This window comes from Coregonus clupeaformis, chromosome 10 (genome assembly GCF_020615455.1).
Source record: "Coregonus clupeaformis isolate EN_2021a chromosome 10, ASM2061545v1, whole genome shotgun sequence".
NCBI classification, from domain to species: domain Eukaryota; kingdom Metazoa; phylum Chordata; class Actinopteri; order Salmoniformes; family Salmonidae; genus Coregonus; species Coregonus clupeaformis.
Window position 1 is genome coordinate 19,097,599 of NC_059201.1, and position 21,681 is coordinate 19,119,279.

General features: G+C 40.1%; 1 protein-coding gene across 3 annotated transcripts; it reads right to left on the minus strand.

The window, feature by feature from the left end:
- Nucleotides 1-190: 190 nt before the first annotated feature.
- On the minus strand, nt 191-21,681 carry LOC121575280 (guanine nucleotide-binding protein G(i) subunit alpha-3). Of its 3 annotated transcripts, none has more exons than XM_041888264.2 (9): nt 21,452-21,681; nt 20,913-21,101; nt 19,845-19,887; nt 19,490-19,631; nt 17,619-17,776; nt 3,189-3,317; nt 2,811-2,940; nt 2,531-2,684; nt 191-898 (listed from the first exon to the last, which is right to left on the minus strand). In XM_041888264.2, exons 2-9 carry the CDS (start codon nt 21,028-21,030, stop codon nt 708-710), a joined length of 1,065 nt encoding a protein of 354 aa, XP_041744198.1. In that variant the 5' UTR covers nt 21,031-21,101; nt 21,452-21,681; the 3' UTR covers nt 191-707. The 3 variants fall into 3 exon arrangements, with proteins under 3 accessions (XP_041744198.1, XP_041744199.1, XP_041744197.1); XM_041888265.1 differs by having other exon boundaries at nt 21,569-21,672; XM_041888263.2 differs by having other exon boundaries at nt 20,913-21,681.

Here is a 21,681-nt window from a genome sequence, read left to right on the forward strand (position 1 = left end):
GTGCCAAGAACTGCAATGCTGCTTGGTTTTTCACACTCAACAGTTTCCCGTGTGTATCAAGAATGGTCCACCACCCAAAGGACATCTAGCCAACTTGACACAGTTGTGGGAAGCATTAGAGTCAACATGGGCCAGCATCCATGTGGAACGCTTGACGCCTTGTAGAGTCCATACCCCGACGAATTGAGGCTATACTGAGGGCAAAAGGGGGTGCAACTCAATATTAGGAAGGTGTTCCTAATGCTTTGTACACTCAGTGTATAAGGTTAGAAAGAGTTATCAAAACTCTCAGAAAATGCATAATAGTTGTGATCCCTTATTCAACATTTACAATGTAATTAATACCTGCCTAAAAAGTGCAGAATGTTTTAAAGATATTTTACAGAAATTTGGCAATAAAAGTCAAAAACATGAGGCACATCCAACACTCACAACTTACATTCCACTTTAAAAATCAGTCCATAGCAATGGAATACATAACAGCAAAAGGATAGAAAAGCAAAAGCACGTAAGTGCCCTATGTAATCTTGTCTTGAAATATCCAAGGATTCATCATACATTATGGCAACAGTTTATGGTCTATTAACCCATCCCGTATATGGTCTGTCTAACTGTCAAAAAGGCAATGATTGATTTATACCTGTAAATGTGTGATTCCAACACACTCCAGCCCCTATGATGACAAGATAGATGATGTTGCAGGAGTCTCAGTACAAGCCAACCTCCTTCAGGTTGACTTTGATGATGACGTCAGTGACAGCGTCAAAGACAAACTGCACGTTCTTAGTGTCAGTAGCACAAGTGAAATGGGTATAGATCTCCTTTGTATCCTTCCGCTTGTTCAAGTCCTCAAACTGACACTGAATGTAGATTAACGCCTCTTTCAATTCATTTGGACCTAGAGTAGAGGAGGGGAATATGTTTTCAATCTGATTTATGCACTTATTCTCACAAGGACATGCAAAATATGTATGATTTAATTAATACATTGCTTTGGGCAAACTGGTCATTTCCTATTATAGACTAAAAACTTGCTAAACTCAAATTTCCTGCTTCAGCAAAGTGTGCCATGAAACGCCTCCCATATTGCACAAGCTAATATTTCATAATAGAGGTATTACTCACTACTCAGACATCTCAAACAAGAATCAACTGTGTGCAAATGCACTGCGGTTACTATAACAACAATCCCACAGGAAATTGTGTTTTGTGCTGTTTTATAGATGCCGATTCCTGAATATCCACCTGTATATCTGTAAAATGTTAAAGAATGTATTAGTAGCCCTTCTGTAGGCCTTTACACTCGTACCCATACACAAATTGAAAATTGAAGATTTGGGTACTGATAAGCACCTAAAATTGGTACGCAGTGGCTGCACAGTAACATGCTAAACATGACATCAGAGCTCAGGCTCTGCGTTCACAGTGCTGTATGGGTTTTGACTGACAGCCGTTCTGAACTTGAGCACAGTGCGCGACAAGTTGTTGCCACCATCCCTCCCGCTAATTGCTTGTCTGAGTAAGGGAAATGCTGTAAATTAAGAGGACTCAATGTACACTATTTTGAAAGATGAGACTGAGGATTATAATATATACCGCTTTGATGTCATACAAGCAAGCCAAGCACTTCACATTTGTTTATCATAAAACTCATGTCATATACAGTATCAACATTCATGATCACTATGTTTGATGTACAGTTACAAGATGACATGACGTCATACCCTGGGGTTGTTCCGAACAGAATGAGCCTGTTTGTCTATTGTGAAGGAAATTAGCCGCGGCACCCGGACCTGAATGCACTCTATGTGCACCAAAATTACAATCTGTTTCTCTGAATTGCCTTGTGAAAGCCTAACACTGTAAGATCATATTTTATAAGTTAGCTAGTCTTTCAAATGATACCCAGCTGAGCCAGTTTGCGATTTATAATGGACAGTTTTTGGGTTGCGTAAACAACAGTAATTGTATGATGGCAGGAATGCAGGGTTGTGCTCCAAACAAAAACAAGTGTGCTTGCTCTAGTTCCTCAACAGCATAGCTAGGACAGCTAAAAAAAAGCACCTTAGTTGAAGACTCTTCTTTGAGTCATTAAAGTGCATTGAAATGACTTAGGAACTGTGCACACTCTGGAGAGGTGTGTGGCTACTTGGAGACACCAGTTAGTGCTCTCACTCAAACCGGTGTATATATATTTTTGTGTGTGTTGCACCTACCCCACATTTTCCAGGAATATTCTTATCATGTTACTGAATGTACCCAGAGTATTTTCAGATTTCGTTATCCACAAATGCGGCGAAAAGTACAGAAAATGTCAAACGCACATCAAATCAACAGTAGCTTGTTTGAATTCAGTCTTGTGTCAGGTGAACTGTTGTGTCCTTACCTTTAGTCTAATCATTTTTCCATAATCTACAAAATGTTTCCTTTCAATTGTTACGCATTTTCATATTTCTTCTGTAAGAAACATTTAAATTTAGCCCTATCCATATAGGCCAATTCCAACGAGTGTAAAGGGTTAAAGATGTACCTGAGTACTCTGGGTAGCAGATAGTGAGAGGGCTCTTCTGGATCTTGTCCTCAAACAGATCCTTCTTGTTGAGAAAGAGGATGACGGAGGTGCCCGTGAACCACTTGTTGTTGCAGATGGAGTCAAACAGCTTCATGCTCTCGTGCATACGGTTCTGTGGAGAGATGAGCAGTGTTAAGGTCAGCGTGTGGGTAAAACTGTTAAGCATTCTCTTTTGATAAGAGTATCATGTAATTACCACAGGACTATAGATCTAGAGTTTATGCCTTGTCCCACTCACCATCTCCTCATCCTCAGCCAACACCAGGTCATAGTCACTGAGCGCAACACAGAAGATGATGGCTGTGACTCCTTCAAAGCAGTGGATCCACTTCTTCCTCTCTGACCTCTGACCCCCCACATCAAACATCCTGCAGCCACGGAGATTCAGACAGAGAGAAATAACAGGAAGTGAGAAAAAGATGGAGGACATAAAAAAGGGAATGAACAGGAGAGAAAGACAAAGAAACACTCCTAGAGTAAATTGTGGTCACTAGGGGGATGTACAGACAGCTTTGGGATTTTCTACATTAGTGAATCACTAACTGTAGGTACCAAGGTCCTCAGTTATTATTAGTGTGAGTCAGTGCACTGAGTGCCGTGTTAACAGGTTACTGACTTGAAGTAGAGGTCCTTGAATGTGAAGTGTGTCTCCACGATGCCAGTGGTCTTGACTCTGGTGCGCAGGACATCCTGCTGCGTGGGCACGTAGTTCTGCTGGGATATCCTGTCCAGGTCATTCAGGTAACTGAGGAGGAAGAGGAGGAAACTGACTTAACATAAATTACTTACATACACTACTACTTACCAATTGTTGGATAATGCCATTTCAAATTGATGAGCTAAAACATGTAATGGAAGTTCTGGTTTTGGATCAACCATGGATGTGAACAACACAATGCAAGTGAACAAATAAAGCCAATATGGAGGAATACAAAGTAAACAAATAAATTATTCCCAAAACAAACAACTCAGAGTAATCAGAGTAAACTGGCATTTGTCAATCTCAAATTACTTGCATAAAACTAAAATCACTGATCTTGATGCGACTAAATACCCATTATTTTAGGATAAGTATAAGTACTGTAATGACGTGCATGTATTTTAAAAAGTCAAAGGATTTTTTTTACTTATCCAAGGTCTTTACAGGTAATATTGGTGTATTAGGACATGGATATGTGTGGTTCTAAGGTATTTCAGATGCATTTCTAAATTGAATGGGATTCTATGGATAAATGGCACAACATGATATGCCTAAAGTATCTAAATCCAGTTCCTTCAGAAGGTATTCACACCCCTGGACTTTTTCCACATTTTGTTGCGTTACAAAGTGGGATAAAAATGAATTTAATTGTCTTTAAAGATTTACACAAAATAAGCTAATTTCAAAGTGGAATTCATGAAAAATAAAAACACTAGTGCATTCGGAAAGTATTCAGACCCCTTGACTTTTTCCACATTTTGTTACGTTACAGCCTTATTCTAAAATGGATTAAATCGTTTTTTTCCTCATCAATCTACACACAATACCCCATAATGAATACTTTCGACTAACCGGTGCCCCCACACATTGACTCGGTACCGGTACACCCTGTACCCTTCGCTATTGTTATTTTACTGCTGCTCTTTAATTATTTGTTACTTTTCTTTTTTTTAGGTATTCTTTCTTAAAACTGCATTGTTGATTAAGGGCTTGTAAGTAAGCATTTCACTGTAAGGTCTACACCTGTTGTATTCGGCGCATGTGACAAATTACATTTGATTTGACACATTTATTAACAAAAAACTGAAATATCACATTTCACAAGTATTCAACCACCCGAGTCAATACGTGTTAGAATCACCTTTTGCAGCGATTACAACCGTGATTCTTTCTGGGTAAGTCTCTAAGAGCTTTCCACACCTGGATTGCGCAACATTTGCCCATTATTATTTTCAAAATTCTTCAAGCTCTGTCAAATTGGTTGTTGATCATTGCTAGACAACCATTTTCAGGTCTTGCCATAGATTTCAAGCAGATTTAAGTCAAAACTGTAACTCTGCCACTCAGGAAAATTCACTGTCTTCTTGGTAAGCAACTTCAGTGTAGATATGGCCTTGTGTTTTAGGCTACTGTCCTGCTGAAAGGTGAATTCATCTCCCAGTTTCTGGTGGAAAGGTTTAACTCTAGGATTTTGCCAGTGCTTAGCTCCATTCCGTTTATTTTTTATCCTGAAAAACTCCCCTGTCCTTTACGATTACAAGCATACCCATAACATGATGCAGCCACCACTATGCTTGGAAATATGGAAAGTGGTACACAGTAATGTATTGTATTGTATTTGCCCCAAACATAACACTTTGCATTCAGGACAAAAAGTTAATTGCTTTGCCACATTTTTTCCAGTATTACTTTAGTGCCTTGTTGCAAACAGGATGCATGCTTTGAAATATTTGTATTATGTACAGGCTTCATTCTTTTCACTCTGTCAATTAGGTTAGTATTGTGGAGTAACAACAATGTTATTGATCCATTCTCAGTTTTCTCCAATCACTGCCATTAAACTCTGTAACTGTTTTAATGTCACAATTGGCCTCATGGTGAAATCCCGGAGCTGTTTCCTTCCTCTCCGGATGCCTGTATCTTTGTAGTGACTGGGTGTATTGATACACCATCCAACGTGTAATTAATAACTTCACCATGCTCAAAGGGATATTCAATGTCTGCTTTTTTATTTTTACCCATCTACCAATAGGTGCCCTTCTTTGCGAGGCATTGGAAAACCTCCCTGGACTTTTCGGTTTAATCTGTGTTTGAAATTCACTCCTCGACTGAGGGACCTTAGAGATAATTGTATGTGTTGGGTACAGAGATGAGGTAGTCATTCAAAAATCATGTTAAACACTATTGCACACAGAGTGAGTCCATGCAACTTATTATGTGACTTGCTATGCAAATCTTTACTCCTGAACTTACTTAGGCTTGCCATAACAAAGGTGTTGAATACTTATTGACTCAAGACATTTAAGCTTTTCATTTGTTAATTCCACTTTGACATTATGGGGTATTATGTGTAGGCCAGTGACAAAAAATCTTAATTTAATAAAATGTTAAATTCAGGCTGTAACACAGCAAAATGGGGAAAAAGTCAAGGGGTGTGAATACTTTCTGAGGGCACTGTATGTGGGATATGGACCAAGAACTGTCTTGGGATATCAAACAACAGTATAGGTAAGTGCTAAAACAGGTACACGTCAAAATGGGGGATATCCTCCTTTAAGTGGCGGGTTGCGCTTTGCTGAAACTCAAACTCCAGTTTGTGGCTTTAAGTTAATTAAATGGTGTTTATACACCCATGTCTTGACAACCCCTATTTCATCAAATAACTGATATACAATAGGTGTAAGGAGCGGTCCTAGTAAATAAAGTTACCAGCACAGCAAACCCATTGACTATACATTAGAATTAGCTTATTATAATTTGCAGAAATTAAGGATCTCATTACCGAAACAGACCTAAAAATTATGCGGTAATGAGAAATGTGTGTTTCGGTAATTAGAGGCCCTTAGCTTAATCTGCAAGTAATAGGAGACGGCCATTATAATGAACAAACAATTGACCACATCACTAAAGCCCATTCATGCCTCCATGTTGGTAAGGTACGTTTTTCCCAATTTGAGCTTTTTTGTCATTTCGGTATGAGGTCAAGTGACATAAAGGGGGTGTTTGAGAATAATATCCTCATTCTGAAGGCATATAAGTGAAGAAATTAAATGAACTTCTGCTCATCTAAGGACTGCTCCTCTAGATGATGCATCATGGGTGAACAAAAACGATTTAAAAAATGATTGGAGTTTTTACAGCAACTTTAAAAAGTGTAATGGTAATGAGAAACATGTCCACAGACACTATTTTTAACATAATAAATATTCTAGTTTAATGTAAACTTCCACTAGTATACATATTTTATGATTTATGGACAACATATTTTGCGTTTTATACAAGTAAGTTAGGCTTTTCTAAAGTAACATTTATTAAAATGACCAGAGATTATAATCTGGAGGCATTTCGGTAATGAGAATTTGGGGTGAAAATGTACAAAAATCAGGCAAAAATGTAAAATGTATTTAAAATGAGACACTGCGCCATAACCTAGGCATCTTAGTCTTCAGACCAATAGTTTGCTACTGCCATGGTTAAAACTGGTTTTATGAGAATCACCTATTTTTGCCTCGAGTCCCCGAGGGGCTAGGGTCAGTCTGCTATATCTGGTGTTATTCTCCTGTCTTATCCGGTGTCCTGTGTGAATTTAAGTATGCTCCCTCTAATTCGCTCTCTCTCTCCCTTCACTCCCGGAGGAACTGAGCCCTAGGACCATGCCTCAGGACTACCTGACCTGATGACTCCTTGCTGTCCCCAGTCCACCTGGTCGTGCTGCTGCTCCGGTTTCAACTCTTCTGCCTGCGGCTATTGAACCCTGACCTGTTCACCGGACGTGCTACCTTGTCCCAGACCTGCTGTTTTCAACTCTCTCTCTAATGCACCTGCTATTTCAACCTCTAAATGCCCGGCTATGAAAAGCCAAGTGACATTTACTCCTGATGTACTGACCTGTTGCAACCTCTACAACCACTGTGATTATTATTTGACACTGCTGGTCATCTATGAACGTTTGAACATCGTGGAGAAAATTCTGGCCTTAATGGCCATGTACTGTTATAATCTCCACCCGGCACAGCCAGAAGGGGACTGGCCACCCCTCAGAGCCTGGTTCCTCTCTAGGTTTCTTCCTAGGTTTCTGCCTTTCTAGGGAGTTTTTCCTAGCCACTGTGCTTCTACATCTGCATTGCTTGCTGTTCGGGTTTTAGGCTGGGTGTCTGTATAGCACTTTGTGACATCTGCTGATTTAAAAGGGCTTTATAAATACATTTGATTGATTGATTGATTTTCTAAATAAAGTAAAAAATGTAAGTGACGGCAACCTGTTTCTGCCTTTTGGGCCTGGAACTCCCCCTGTCCCTCTCTATTGCTTCAGCAGTGTGGCGCATTTTGCCTGGAACTTCCCCTGTCCCTCTCTATTGCTTCAGCAGTGTGGTGCAACAGCAGCACAGTCTATCACAGGGTTCCTCCTTCCATGTCTTCACTGATAACAGAGGAGTCAGACCTGTCCCAAACTAGGAGTCTGTTTCTGGGAAATTCTATCAAACCTAGCAGGAAATGTGAATTATTATGAGGATTATAATTGATGGACATTTATTGTAGGGTTTGATACATTTTTCATGAGGGCAAATCAAGTCAGAAATGTCAAAGTGGACATTTCAAACTTTAGAAGCCTTTTCAAAACTAAAATACACTACATGTATGCATTTCCTGCATTGCAGGACAATTCTCAGTAGCAAAAGTGATAAACTTAAGACCTTACATCTGTATAAAATGTGCAAAGCCCTGGTCAAAAGTTAGAGGAAACCCCGCCATAGTTTTCTGAAAGTTTTATTTTCACCGGGACGATTACACAACTTTTAATGCCGAGACACAACAGATTGTCTTTCCAAGTGGTGTTGAGTGTTCCTGAAGTGTCCAGTCTCAGTCCTGACTTAAATCTGCTAGAAAATCAGAGACAAGGTTTGACTATTGCTGTCCATCAACAAACTTTAGAAGCCTTTTTAAACCTCAAATACACTACTGCATTGCAGGAAAGTTCCCCTGCAACAGGGTGATCAAATTAAGATCCTACATCTGTTGAAAGAACATAACTGTCTGTTCAAACAGCACAAAGCTCAGTAGGGCTGTCCCCAAGAAAATACATATTGGTCGACTGAGAGTAGTCTTTTCTTTCGACCAATCGATTGGTCAACATTTTAAAACTTGTAGTTTTCTACGCTGTGTTTTATAACATCAACTATATGTACTGAGCTTGTCCGATGCTTTAACCACGCTGTTTGATTAAATAATGAAGACACACAAATGACTCAAGCGAGAGACAGAAATCAAGATAGCCTAACCAGAAGAAAAAAAACCTGTTCCCGACCCACCTCCCACTGATGCTGGCCTTTGTAGACTCTACCTTTAAGGTCCTGAAGTTCCCGGTAATAGACTACACCAGGGGTCAACAACCTTTCCATTTGGAGTGCCAATTTATCACACCATTTCTACAGATCTGCCTGTGATCCTCTGTAGCTCAATTGGTAGAGCATGGCTATTGTAACGCCAGGGTAGTGGGTTCGATCCCCAGGACCACCCATACGTAAAAATGTATGCACACATGACTGTAAGTCGCTTTGGATAAAAGCGTCTGCTAAATGGCATATTATTATTATATTATTATGATTTTCATATGCATATTTTCGTGGAAGTTTCATTTAATTTATAATAGTCTATGTATCTCTACATCATTGTCATGCGGTTAATCTAAATTACAGTACCAGTGAAAATTTTGGACACACCTACTCATTCAAGTATTTTTCTTTATTTTTACTATTTTCTACATTGTAGAATAATAGTGAAGATATCAAAACTATGAAATAACACATACGGAATCATGTAGTAACCAAAAAAGTGTTAAACAAATCAAAATATATTTTAGATTCTTCAAATAGCCACCCTTTGCCTTGATGACAGAATGCACACTCTTGGCATTCTCTCAACCAGCTTCACCTGGAATGCTTTTCCAAGAGTGTTGAAGGAGTTCCCACATATGCTGAGCACTTGTAGGCTGCTTTTCCTTCACTCTGCCGTCCGACTCATCACAAACCATCTAATTTGGGTTGATATCAGGGGATTGTGGAGGCCAGGTCACCTGATACAGCACTCCATCTCTCTCCTTCTTGGTAAAATGGCCCTTACACAGCCTGGAGGTGTGTTGGGTCATTGTCCTGTTGAAAAACAAATGATAGTCCCACTAAGCCCAAACCAGATGGGATGGCGTATCGCTGCAGAATGCTGTGGTAGCCATGCTGGTTAAGTATGCCTTGAATTCTAAATAAATCACAGACAGTGTCACCAGCAAAGCACCCCCACACCATAACACCTCCTCCTCCATGCTTTACAGTGGGAACAACACATGCAGAGATCATCCGTTCACCCACACGCGTCTCAAAAACACGGCGGTTGGAACCAAAAATCTCCAATTTGGACTCCAGACCAAAGGACACATTTCCACCGGTCTAATGTCAATTGCTCTTGTTTCTTGGCCCAAGCAGGTCTCTTCTTCTTATTGGTGTCCTTTAGTAGTGGTTTCTTTAAAGCAATTTGACAATGAAGGCCTGTTCTACACAGTCCCCTCTGAACAGTTGATGTTGAGATTTGTCTGTTACTTGAACTCTGTGAAGCATTTATTTGGGCTGCAATTTCTGAGGCTGGTAACTCGAATGAACTTATCCTCTGCAGCAGAGGTAACTCTGGGTCTTCCATTCCTGTGGCAGTCCTCATGAGAGCCAGTTTCATCATAGCGCTTGATGGTTTTAGCGAAATTTTCTGTATTAACTGACCATGTCTTAAAGTAATGATGGACTGTTGTTTCGCTTTGCTTATTTGAGCTGTTCTTGCCATAACATGGACTTGGTCTTTTACCAAATAGGGCTATCTATTCCCCCCCCCTCCCTTGTCACAACACAACTGATGGCTCAAACGCATTAAGGAAAGAAATTATACAAATTAACTTTTTAAAAAGGCACACCTGTTAACCTGTTAAGGATCTGACCCTTATTTTTCAATTTTTGCCTAAAATGACATACCCAAATCTAACTGCCTGTAGCTCAGGACCTGAAGCAAGGACATGCATATTCTTGATACCATTTTAAAGGAAACACTTTGAAGTTTGTGGAAATGTGAAATTAATGTAGGAGAATAACACATTAGATCTGGTAAAAGATAATACAAACAAAAAACATGCGTTTTCTATTTGTTTTTTTGTTCCATCATCTTTGAAATGCAAGAGAAAGGACACAATATAACATGGCAGTTTAGTTGCAATTTAGATTTTGGCCACTATATGGCAGCAATGTGTGTGCAAAGTTTCAGATTGATCCAGTGAAGCATTGCAATACTGGACTATTTTGTATCAAGTCTGCCCAAATGTGCCGAATTGGTCAATTGATACATTTTCAAGTACATAACTATAAAGGTCAGTCAATCAGGTACATTTCAAGAACTTTGACAGTTTCTTCAAGTGCAGTCGCAAAAACCATCAAGCGCTATGATGAAACTGGCTCTCATGAGGACCGCCACAGAAAAGGAAGACCCAGAGTTACCTCTGCTGCAGAGGATAAGTTCATTAAAGAGTTAACTGCACCACAGATTGCATCCCAAATACTGTAAATCAAATCAAATTTGATTTGCCACATTTTTATTTTACCTTTATTTAACTAGGCAAGTCAGTTAAGAACAAATTCTTATTTACAATGACGGCCTACACCGACCAAACCCGGACGACGCTGGGCCAATTGTGTGCCGCCCTATGGGACTCCCAATCACGGCCGGTTGTGATACCGCTGCACCACTCGGGAGCCCATGCGCCGAATACAACAGGTGTAGACATTACAGTGAAATGCTTACTTACAGAGTCAATGTGCGGGGGCACCGGCTAGTCGAGGTAATTGAGGTAATATGTACAGTCGTGGTCAAAAGTTTTGAGAATGACAAGTATTGGTCTTCACAAAGTTCGCTGATTCAGTGTTGAGATATTTTTGTCAGATGTTACTATGGTATACTGAAGCATTCCATAAGTGTCAAAGGCTTTTATTGACAATTACATTAAGTTTATGCAAAGAGTCAATATTTGCAGTGTTGACCCTTCTTTTTCAAGACCTCTGCAATCCGCCCTGGCATGCTGTCAATTAACTTCTGGGCCACATCCTGACTGATTGCAGCCCATTCTTGCATAATCAATGCTTGGAGTTTGTCAGAATTTGTGGGGTTTTGTTTGTCCACCCACCTCTTGACGATCGACCACAAGTTCTCCATGGGATTAAGGTCTGGGGAGTTTCCTGGCCATGGACCCAAAATTTCGATATTTTTTTTGGGGGGATTAAGTTCATTTTCATAGCAAAGAGGGATTTTGCAATTAATTGCAATTCATCGAATCACTCTTCATGACATTCTGGAGTATATGCAAATTGCCATCATCAAAACTGAGGCAGCAGACTTTGTGAAAATTAGTATTTGTGTCATTCTCAAAACATTTGACCATGACTATACATGTGGGTAGAGTTAAAGTGACTATGCATAAATAATGCTTCACAGAGTTTAAGTAACAGACACATCTCAACATCAACTGTTCAGAAGAGACTTTGTGTTGGGTTGAAAAACAAATGACTGCGTGAATTAGGCCTTCACTACTAAAGGACACGAATAAGAAGAAGAGACTTGCTTGGGCCAAGAAACTCGAGCAATCGACATTAGACCGGTGGAAATCTGTCCTTTGGTCTGATGAGTCCAAATTTGAGATTTTTCGTTCCAACCGCTGTGTCTTTGTGAGATGCAGAGTAGGTGAAAGGATGATCTCCGCATGTGTAGTTCCCACCGTGAAGCACGGAGGAGGAGGTGTGATGGTGCTTTTCTGGTGACACTGTCTGTGATTTATTTAGAATTCAAGGCACACTTAACCAGCATGGCTACCACAGCATTCTGCAGCGATACGCCATCCCATCTGGTATGCGCTTAGTGGGACTATTATTTGTTTTTCAACAGGACAATGACCCAACACACCTCCAGGCTGTGTAAGGGCTATTTGACCAAGAAGGAGAGTGATGGAGTGCTGCATCAGATTACCTAGCCTCCACAATCACCCGACTTCAACCCAATTGAGATGGTTGGGGATGAGTTGGACCGCAGAGTGAAGGAAAAGCAGCCAACAAGTGCTCAGCAAATGTGGGAATTCCTTCAAGACTGTTGGAAAAGCATTCTAGGTGAAGCTGGTTGAGAGAATGCCAAGAGTGTGCAAAGCTGTCATCAAGGCAGCTTTGCACACTCTTGGCAAAGGGTGGCTACTTTTAATGAGTAGGTGTGTCCAAACTTTTGACTGGTACTGTGTATGTGTGTATATATATATATATATATATATATATATATATATACACACATATATATATATATATATATATATATATACACACACACACACACACACACACACACAGTGGGGGAAAAACGTATTTAGTCAGCCACCAATTGTGCAAGTTCTCCCACTTAAAAAGATGAGAGGCCTGTAATTTTCATCATAGGTACACATCAACTATGACAGACAAATTGAGAGAAAAAAAATCCAGAAAATCGCATTGTAGGATTTTTAATGAATTTATTTGCAAATTATGGTGGAAAATAAGTATTTGGTCACCTACACACAAGCAAAATTTCTGGCTCTCACAGACCTGTAACTTCTTCTTTAAGAGGCTCCTCTGTCCTCCACTCGTTACCTATATTAATGGCACCTGTTTGAACTTCTTATTAATGGCACCTGTTTATTAGTATAAAAGACCACAACCTCAAACAGTCACACTCCAAACTCCACTATGGCCATGACCAAAGAGCTGTCAAAGGACACCAGAAACAAAATTGTAGACCTGCACCAGGCTGGGAAGACTGAATCTGCAATAGGTAAGCAGCTTGGTTTGAAGAAATCAACTGTGGGAGCAAATATTAGGAAATGGAAGACATACAAGACCACTGATAATCTCCCTCGATCTGGGGCTCCACGCAAGATCTCACCCCGTGGGGTCAAAATGATCACAAGAACAGTGAGCAAAAATCCCAGAACCACACGGGGGGACCTAGTGAATGACCTGCAGAGAGCTGGGACCAAAGTAACAAAGCCTACCATCAGTAACACACTACGCCGCCAGGGACTCAAATCCTGCAGTGCCAGACGTGTCACCCTGCTTAAGCCAGTACATGTCCAGGCCCGTCTGAAGTTTGCTAGAGTGCATTTGGATGATCCAGAAGAGGATTGGGAGAATATCATATGGTCAGATGAAACCAAAATAGAACTTGTTGGTAGAAACTAAACTCGTCGTGTTTGGAGGACAAAGAACGCTGAGTTGCATCCAAAGGACACCATACCTACTGTGAAGCATGGGGGTGGAAACATCATGCTTTGGGGCTGTTTTTCTGCAAAGGGACCAGGACGACTGATCCGTGTAAAGGAAAGAATGAATGGGGCCATGTATCGTGAGATTTTGAGTGAAAACCTCCTTCCATCAGCAAGGGCATTGAAGATGAAACGTGGCTGGGTCTTTCAGCATGACAATGATCCCAAACACACCGCCCGGGCAACGAAGGAGTGGCTTCGTAAGAACCATTTCAAGGTCCTGGAGTGGCCTAGCCAGTCTCCAGATCTCAACCCCATAGAAAATCTTTGGAGGGAGTTGAAAGTCCGTGTTGCCCAGCGACAGCCCCAAAACATCACTGCTCTAGAGGAGATCTGCATGGAGGAATGGGCCAAAATACCAGCAACAGTGTGTGAAAACCTTGTGAAGACTTACAGAAAACGTTTGACCTGTGTCATTGCCAACAAAGGGTATAAAACAAAGTATTGAGAAACTTTTGTTATTGACCAAATACTTATTTTCCACCATAATTTCTAAATAAATTCATTAAAAATCCTACAATGTGATTTTCTGGAGAAAAAAATTCTCATTTTGTCTGTCATAGTTGACATGTACCTATGATGAAAATTACAGGCCTCTCATCTTTTTAAGTGGGAGAACTTGCACAATTGGTGGCTGACTAAATACTTTTTTTCCCCACTGTATGTATGTATGTATATATATATATATATATATATATATATATATATATATATATATATATATATATATATATATATATATATATATATAGCAAAATATATGCACGTGCTGCCATCATTCTATTTCTATGTGTGATGATGCTGCACCTCTTATGTGTGCTCATTTGCTACAACACCTTGCTTGTTTCAGCAAGTAGCAACAAAGTTTCATCACGTTGTTAGAGTCCATGTTATGACAGAAACGGACTCAACCACACGAATACCTGGCCATCCCTTTTCAGTCAGCTGTTGGTTCAAAAAATCTAAAATATATTTAACACTAGAATAAAGCAGTCATTTTGACCTCTCATTAATTAATTAATTTGATTAAATCAGCAATTTTTTAAGTCATGCCTCCGTCCTTGACTTTTCCTAAATAAGCTTATATAAAACGCACTGCCATTGTTAGAATCATAATAGATCATGCGTTACCTCCGTTTTGATGACAAAGAAACGAGAACGCCATGGTACGCCATGTCTGAAAACAGACAAATTTGCCATGGTACAGTTGAAGTCGGAAGTTTACATACACCTTTGCCAAATACATTTAAACTCAGTTTTCACAATTCCTGACATTTAATCTTAGTAAAAATTCCCTGTCTTAGGTCAGTTAGGATCACCACTTTATTTTAAGGATGTGAAATGTCAGAATAATTGTAGAGAGAATGATTTATTTCAGCTTTTATTTCTTTCATCACATTCCCAGTGGGTCAGAAGTTTACATACACTCAATTAGTATTTGGTAGCATTGCCTTTAAATTGTTTAACTTCGGTCAAATGTTTTGGGTAGCCTTCCACAGGCTTCCCACAATAAGTTGGGTAAATGTTGGCCCATTCCTCCTGACAGAGCTGGTGTAACTGAGTGATGTTTGTAGGCCTCCTTGCTCGCACACACTTTTTCAGTTCTGCCCACAAATGTTCTATAGGTTTGAGGTCAGGAATTTGTGATGGCCACTCCAATACCTTGTCTTTGTTGTCCTTAAGCCATTTTGCCACAACTTTGGAAGTATGCTTGGGGTCATTGTCCATTTGGAAGACCCATTTGCGACCAAGCTTTAACTTCCTGACTGATGTCTTGAGATGTTGCTTCAATATATCCACATAATTGTCCTTCCTCATGATGCCATCTATTTTGTGAAGAGCACCAGTCTCTCCAGCAGCAAAGCACCCCCACAGCATAATGCTGCCACCCCGTGCTTCACGGTTGGGATGGTGTTCTTCGGCTTGCAAGCGACCCCCTTTTTCCTCCAAACATTAACGATGGTCATTATGGCCAAACAGTTCTATTTTTGTTTCATCAGACCAGAGGACATTTCTCCAAAAAGTACGATCTTTGTCCCCATGTGCAGTTGCAAACCGTAGTCGGGCTTTTTTATGGCGGTTTTGGAGCAGTGGCTTCTTCCCTGCTGAGCGGCCTTTCAGGTTATGTCGATATAGGACTCGTTTTACTGTGGATATAGATACTTTTGTACCCGTTTCCTCCAGCATCTTCACAAGGTCCTTTGCTGTTGTTCTGGGATTGATTTGCACTTTTCGCACCAAAGTACGTTCATCTCTAGGAGACAGAACGCGTCTCCTTCCTGAGCGGTATGACGGCTGCGTGGTCCCATGGTGTTTATACTTGCGTACTATTGTTTATACAGTTGAACGTGGTACCTTCAGGAGTTTTGGAATTGCTCCCAAGGATGAACCAGACTTGTGGAGGTCTACAATTTTTTTCTGAGCTCTTGGCTGATTTATTTTGATTTTCCCATGATGTCAAGCAAAGAGGCACATAGTTTGAAGGTAGGCCTTGAAATACATCCACAGGTACACCTCCAATTGACTCAAATGATGTCACTTAGCCTATCAGAAGCTTCTAAAGCCATGACATCATTTTATGGAATTTCCCAAGCTGTTTAAAGGCACAGTCAACTTAGTGTATGTAAACTTCTGACCCACTTGAATTGTGATACAGTGAATTATAAGTGAAATAATCAGTCTGTAAACAATTGTTGGAAAGATTACTTGTGTCATGTACAAAGTAGATGTCCTAACCGACTTGCCAAAACTATAGTTTGTTAACAAGAAATTTGTGGAGTGGTTGAAAAATGAGTTTTAATGACTCCAACCTAAGTGTATGTAAACCTCCGACTTCAACTGTATCTGACGTTTGGAACAAGTTTGTACAGAGCAGCATTGCATGTTAACAAACCAGGAGAGAAGATCACTGTTGATGAACAATTGATCCCAACAAAAGCTCGTTGCGGCTTTACGCAATACATTGCGAGTAAATCCGTCAAGTTTGGAATTAAGTTTTGGTTTGACGTCGACACCAAGTACATGATGAATGGCTTTTAGAATAAGGCCGTAACGTAACAAAATGTGGAAAACGTCAAGGGATCTGAATACTTTCCAAATGCACTGTATATGAAATGTATTAATTACACTGTTACATGCTGACCACACCACACGCGTCGCGTGCGCTTCAAAATAAATCTACACATAAATGTTATTCAATCATTGCACCCACACCACTCGCGTCTGCATAGCCAGGCGCTAAAATAGAACTTGGTTGTATTTGTGACGTATGACGCACAGCAAGTCCTGCCTCTCCCATCTCCTCACTGGTTCTAGTGTTAAACAGTTATGACGGTTATTTTATTATCCATAACTGTCGGTTATACGGTCATTGTGCCAGCCATACTCTACACACACACATTGTATTATTTTAATATTGTATATTTTATACTGTAAATTTGTAGTAATGGAGCAATGTACATACTGTAAGTATAATGCAATGTCTAGTTTGATGTACTATTTTATTTTTGATGTTGGCTATTGTTTAACTATGATGTATTGTTTTATTCCTGGATCCTAGGAAGATTAGCTGTTGCCTTGTTAGCAGCAAATGGGGATTCTAATAAATACTCAATCTGTTGATAGTACAATACATTTTTTGAAAAGCAAGCTCCCAACAAAGGCAGTGGAAAACAGAAATACATTTCAGTGTATACGAGATCCAGGCCGCAGCCTCCTGATTAACACGTCACATAAGACCTTAGGTACCAGTTCCTTACACTTCTCCCTATTTCCAATGATTTTCCGGAACTCAAAATATTATTTTCAGATCATTAGGCTTTCCCCAACCTTGGATGAATTACAGTCATTTGGATTACAGACAAGCAAGTGTCTCGCTTCTCATGTTTGAGGATGGCCAATATTCCTCCTATCAGTCACTATGGTTCTCTGGTCATTATAATTCTCGATTCAAGCAGTGTTAGGGCAGAGATTTGTAATGCTCTTACTATGAGGCGGAGTCGTTTAGCTGGTACTCTCTAGACCTGCCGAAGCAGATCTGAACCCCTCTGTCCTGCCATAACCTCTTGATGACCCCAGCCAGTTCAGGGGTCATGACCCCTTCCTCTGCAGAGCTGGCCAAGGCAAAAAGCTGGCGGGCATCATCCTGGAGACACAGTAAAGCAAACAACACAGTTACCAACAGGAAACAACAGCGCTGACAGCTCTCTTCCTCGTGGAAATACGGTATGACAACAGAAAAATTTCAATCACAAATAGGGTTGGGTGGCATCCAGATTTCCATACCGTGCCTGTGCCAACCCAGGATATATTGTATTACCGATAGTGCACACAAGGGGCGCTATTTCTTTCCCCAAAGCGTAAAAAAGCACCAAAAACGTAATTTACCAGAATGCTAACAAGTACTAAGGAATCCCCATAGCGGATGCTAAGTAAATGCTAACAAGTGCATGGAAACATTTACCACCAAGACAACCCAGTATCTCAAAGTACCTCAAAACGCAGTTTGCAGTATGCACAAAATAAATATTAAACAGCAGGGATCTTAATCCAGGAGGGGATTGTATCTGCTGCTGTTACCAAGAAGCTTGACCAGGCAAGCTAACGTTAGCCTCTTAGCTAACATTAGCAAAACCCAACTGGGGAGAATTTATTTGGCAAATCTTTGATAGTTAACTTAATAGTTATACGATATATAGCTGGGAAACATTAGTAGTGAATTTCATACAAGTGTAACTTGATCACCTCACTTAAGTTGCCCTACCGGAGTGACACTACCCTTGCAAAGCTCCCATTTTGCTTGTTGTGCTTCTTTGTAAACAAACACACGTGACTGGCTCAAACAGCTGTTTTGGGAAACTAGTACCAGTAAGCGTAATAATGAAAAATAATCTAACAGGCGAAATGATTAACGCGATCTGCTTTATCTACTACCTAGTGCACAAGTTGACTGCAGGTATTTATTTAAAAAAGTACTCCTATTCAAATTTATATAAAAAATAAATATTTTTTAAACAGTATTGATTGAAGAATGAAAATCATACCGATGGTATATCAAAATACACCGGGATACTGTATATACGGTATACCCCCCAACCCTACTCCCAAATCAACATGTTCAGTGCAGAATCTGTTTTCAAGTGATTTACTTCACATGCTGACCATCCATGTTGTTCCTAGACTGTGACCCAAGTCACAGACTGTTCTCTCTGCTACCGCACGGCAAGCTGTACCGATGCACCAAGTCTGGAACCAACAGGACCCTGAACAGCTTCTACCCCAAAGCCATAAGACTGCTAAATAGTTAGTTAAATAGTTAATCAAATAGCTACCCGGACTATCTGCATTGACCCTTTTTGCAATCACTTTTTTGACTCATCACATACACTGCTGCAACTGTTTACCATCTGTCACTTTATTCCTAGTTATATGTACATATCTACTTTGATTACCTCGTACCCCTGCATATCGACTCTGTGCTGGTACCCATTGTATATAGCCAAGTAATCGTTACTCATTGTGTATATATTATTATGTGTTTTACTTTTCTATTATTTCTCTCTGTATTGTTGGGAAGGGCCCGTAAGTAAGCATTTCACTGTTAGTCCACACCTGTTTTTTACGAAGCATGTGACGAATACAATTTGATTTGGAACAAATTGTCACTGCAGCCAGCAGATCATTCTGTTCACTGTTCTTGTAAAGTATGTACTTCCTTGTAGTCATAACATAAATAGAAACAACACTTACTGTGGCATTTTACAAGGAAACATTAGTAAATGAATCTAACAGAACCTATTAAACTAATTACACTGTTATAAGAGCACTGGAATGTAAGAGAATCTTCAAGCTGACTCACTGATCGTGCTTTGTCCCCAAAGTCTATACCCAGCCTGCCCATGGCTCTGATGATGGCAATGATGGACTGGATGGTGTTGCTGTAAACCACCACCCTGTACTGGCTGCACTCCTCCTGTGTGTACCCGTCCTCATGGATAATTCTGGGGGCAGGAAGAGAAGGTTCACATGTGCATCTTACTGGTGCTTGCGGTCAACATCTAATCTAGGCCTTGTGACATGGATAACATCCTATCTCAAAGGCTCCTAGCTGATACAGCACTTCACGTGTTCCTAATCGGTCAAAAGGTATAAACAGAATGCTAGTTTCTTCTTTTCTTTTGGGTGTGCACAAAATGGTTGAAACACGTACTCACTTCATCTGCTTTACAATTGTGCTTTTCCCAGATTCCCCAGCACCTTGAAGTGGAATGTTTAGAGGCAAAGAGGGGAGACATAAGATCAGGAGCAAAGTTTCAAATCCTTAGCTCTACTAAATGTGTAGAGATATAACAACAAACATGCACAGTCAGAGCTCAGAACCAGCCGATTCCATCTGTGACAGTTCTACACCCCCCTACCGTTTTGGGGTCTTTGCACCTGCCCTGAGAATCTAGGGGAAAACATCAGGCTACATCATGACCATGAACGCTAGTGTTTTTTTAATGCAGTCTGTGGAAGACTGAATTATCATGACAGATTTCATTTGAGCAAAGAAGTAGGTTCAACAATCACCATTGCCAGATAGTCATGAGCCTACCCCATTCATAGACGCTAACTGCTTTAGCGCCTATTGACCATAGTATCTTCTGACTGGGGAAGTTTTGTTAAGAGCCCAGATGCTTGCTCTAAACATTAACACATATTGCTTGCGGTACTTTTTTGGAAACACAAGGTACATATCTTTCATATCAGCAATAAATAATTTTCAAAAAACAAAAAAGGTTAAAACACTGTTCCCACACAGCCATATCTCCATGTTACATCTCTTGTTTAAGGAAGATATAGGTCATGTCCTATGATAATTAGCTATCTAGGGTGCTCGAACAAATGTGTGTAAGCATAGCTGGGGAGGAAGTGTAGTTCATCAACTTGCGGCACACAGGTTGTGGATCTGTGCAAAACTGCTACTGATCTTTTTTATTTGAAAGATTATTTCTCACTGATATAAAAGATAAGGGGCATAGCATATGTTTCGAAAACCGTTTTGAAGGCGATAATTATAGACTTTTCAACATGTTAAAACACAGCCTTGGAATTGTAGTTCATATGGAGCCAAATGTGGGCCGAATGTAACGCTGAAAACCCTAAATACAGAGAAGTGTTTTCGAGAGCTAGTCATGAGCCCTACATAACAGTAATTTGATCAGTTAGACAGACTCCCTCTTCAGACCTCATATAATTTATATACTAACTGCGAATGTCAGTCACATTGGCACACTCACCTAGAAGCAACAGTTTGACTTCACTTGATGCCTTTTCGCCAGCTTCTCTCAGATTCCGATCAATGTTTTTACTCCTCTCCATGGCAGCTTTATCTTCGGCACTTAGTGTGCAACCCATTTTGATCCCAGCAGGTAAATCCTAACTACTATGATAATGTCTCGCTAATAACCTACCTGGCTTTTGACAAGCTGTCCAAATGGAAAAAACGATGGTGTTCAGTAAAAAGAAAGGGAAGACATTCTAACTCTACAAAATTGTATTGCTGTGTCTGTCAAGTGCTTGACGCAGAATTCTGTCAACTACGACACATTTTCAAACGAATTGTGTGCGACGACGAGCATGAAGGGGAAAAAAGGAAGGGGGAAAGGCGTTGGCCGGGAAGCTAGCACATGTTAGCCATAACAATAGTTGTTAGCTTTTCTATGTACATGTAGGAAGCCGAATACTTTTGATAGAAGAGCAAGCAAATTCAAAATTCATACGAAGAAAGAAATTAAGTTAAAGCTTGGCTAGCTAGCTAACGTTATAATGTTACTACCTGTATGTTCTTTCTGCGTTGCGTTGGCTTAGAAAGTGTACAAATTGAGCTAGATAGCGATGTTAAAACTTAATAGCTACAATCTCAACACCCTAGACTGTGACTCAAAATACTTACACACTTCTAAATACTATTTGCTATTAACTGTTCTAAATTGTCTGGTCCTCCAATAATGCAGAAGAGCAAAACATGTTTACTTTCAGAGCGATGTTACGCGGAAATCGAGGAAA

What these genes read in the sequence shown, in the direction of transcription:
- LOC121575280 (XM_041888264.2), bottom strand. Translation starts at nt 21,030, where the DNA reads ATGGGTTGCACACTAAGTGCCGAAGATAAAGCTGCCATGGAGAGGAGT. An exon ending in TTCAAGGACCTCTACTTCAA is followed by an intron (nt 2,941 to 3,188) that starts GTCAGTAACCTG and finishes CCGTGGCTGCAG; the next exon opens with GATGTTTGATGTGGGGGGTC. An exon ending in CTGCTACCCAGAGTACTCAG is followed by an intron (nt 899 to 2,530) that starts GTACATCTTTAA and finishes CCTCTACTCTAG; the next exon opens with GTCCAAATGAATTGAAAGAG.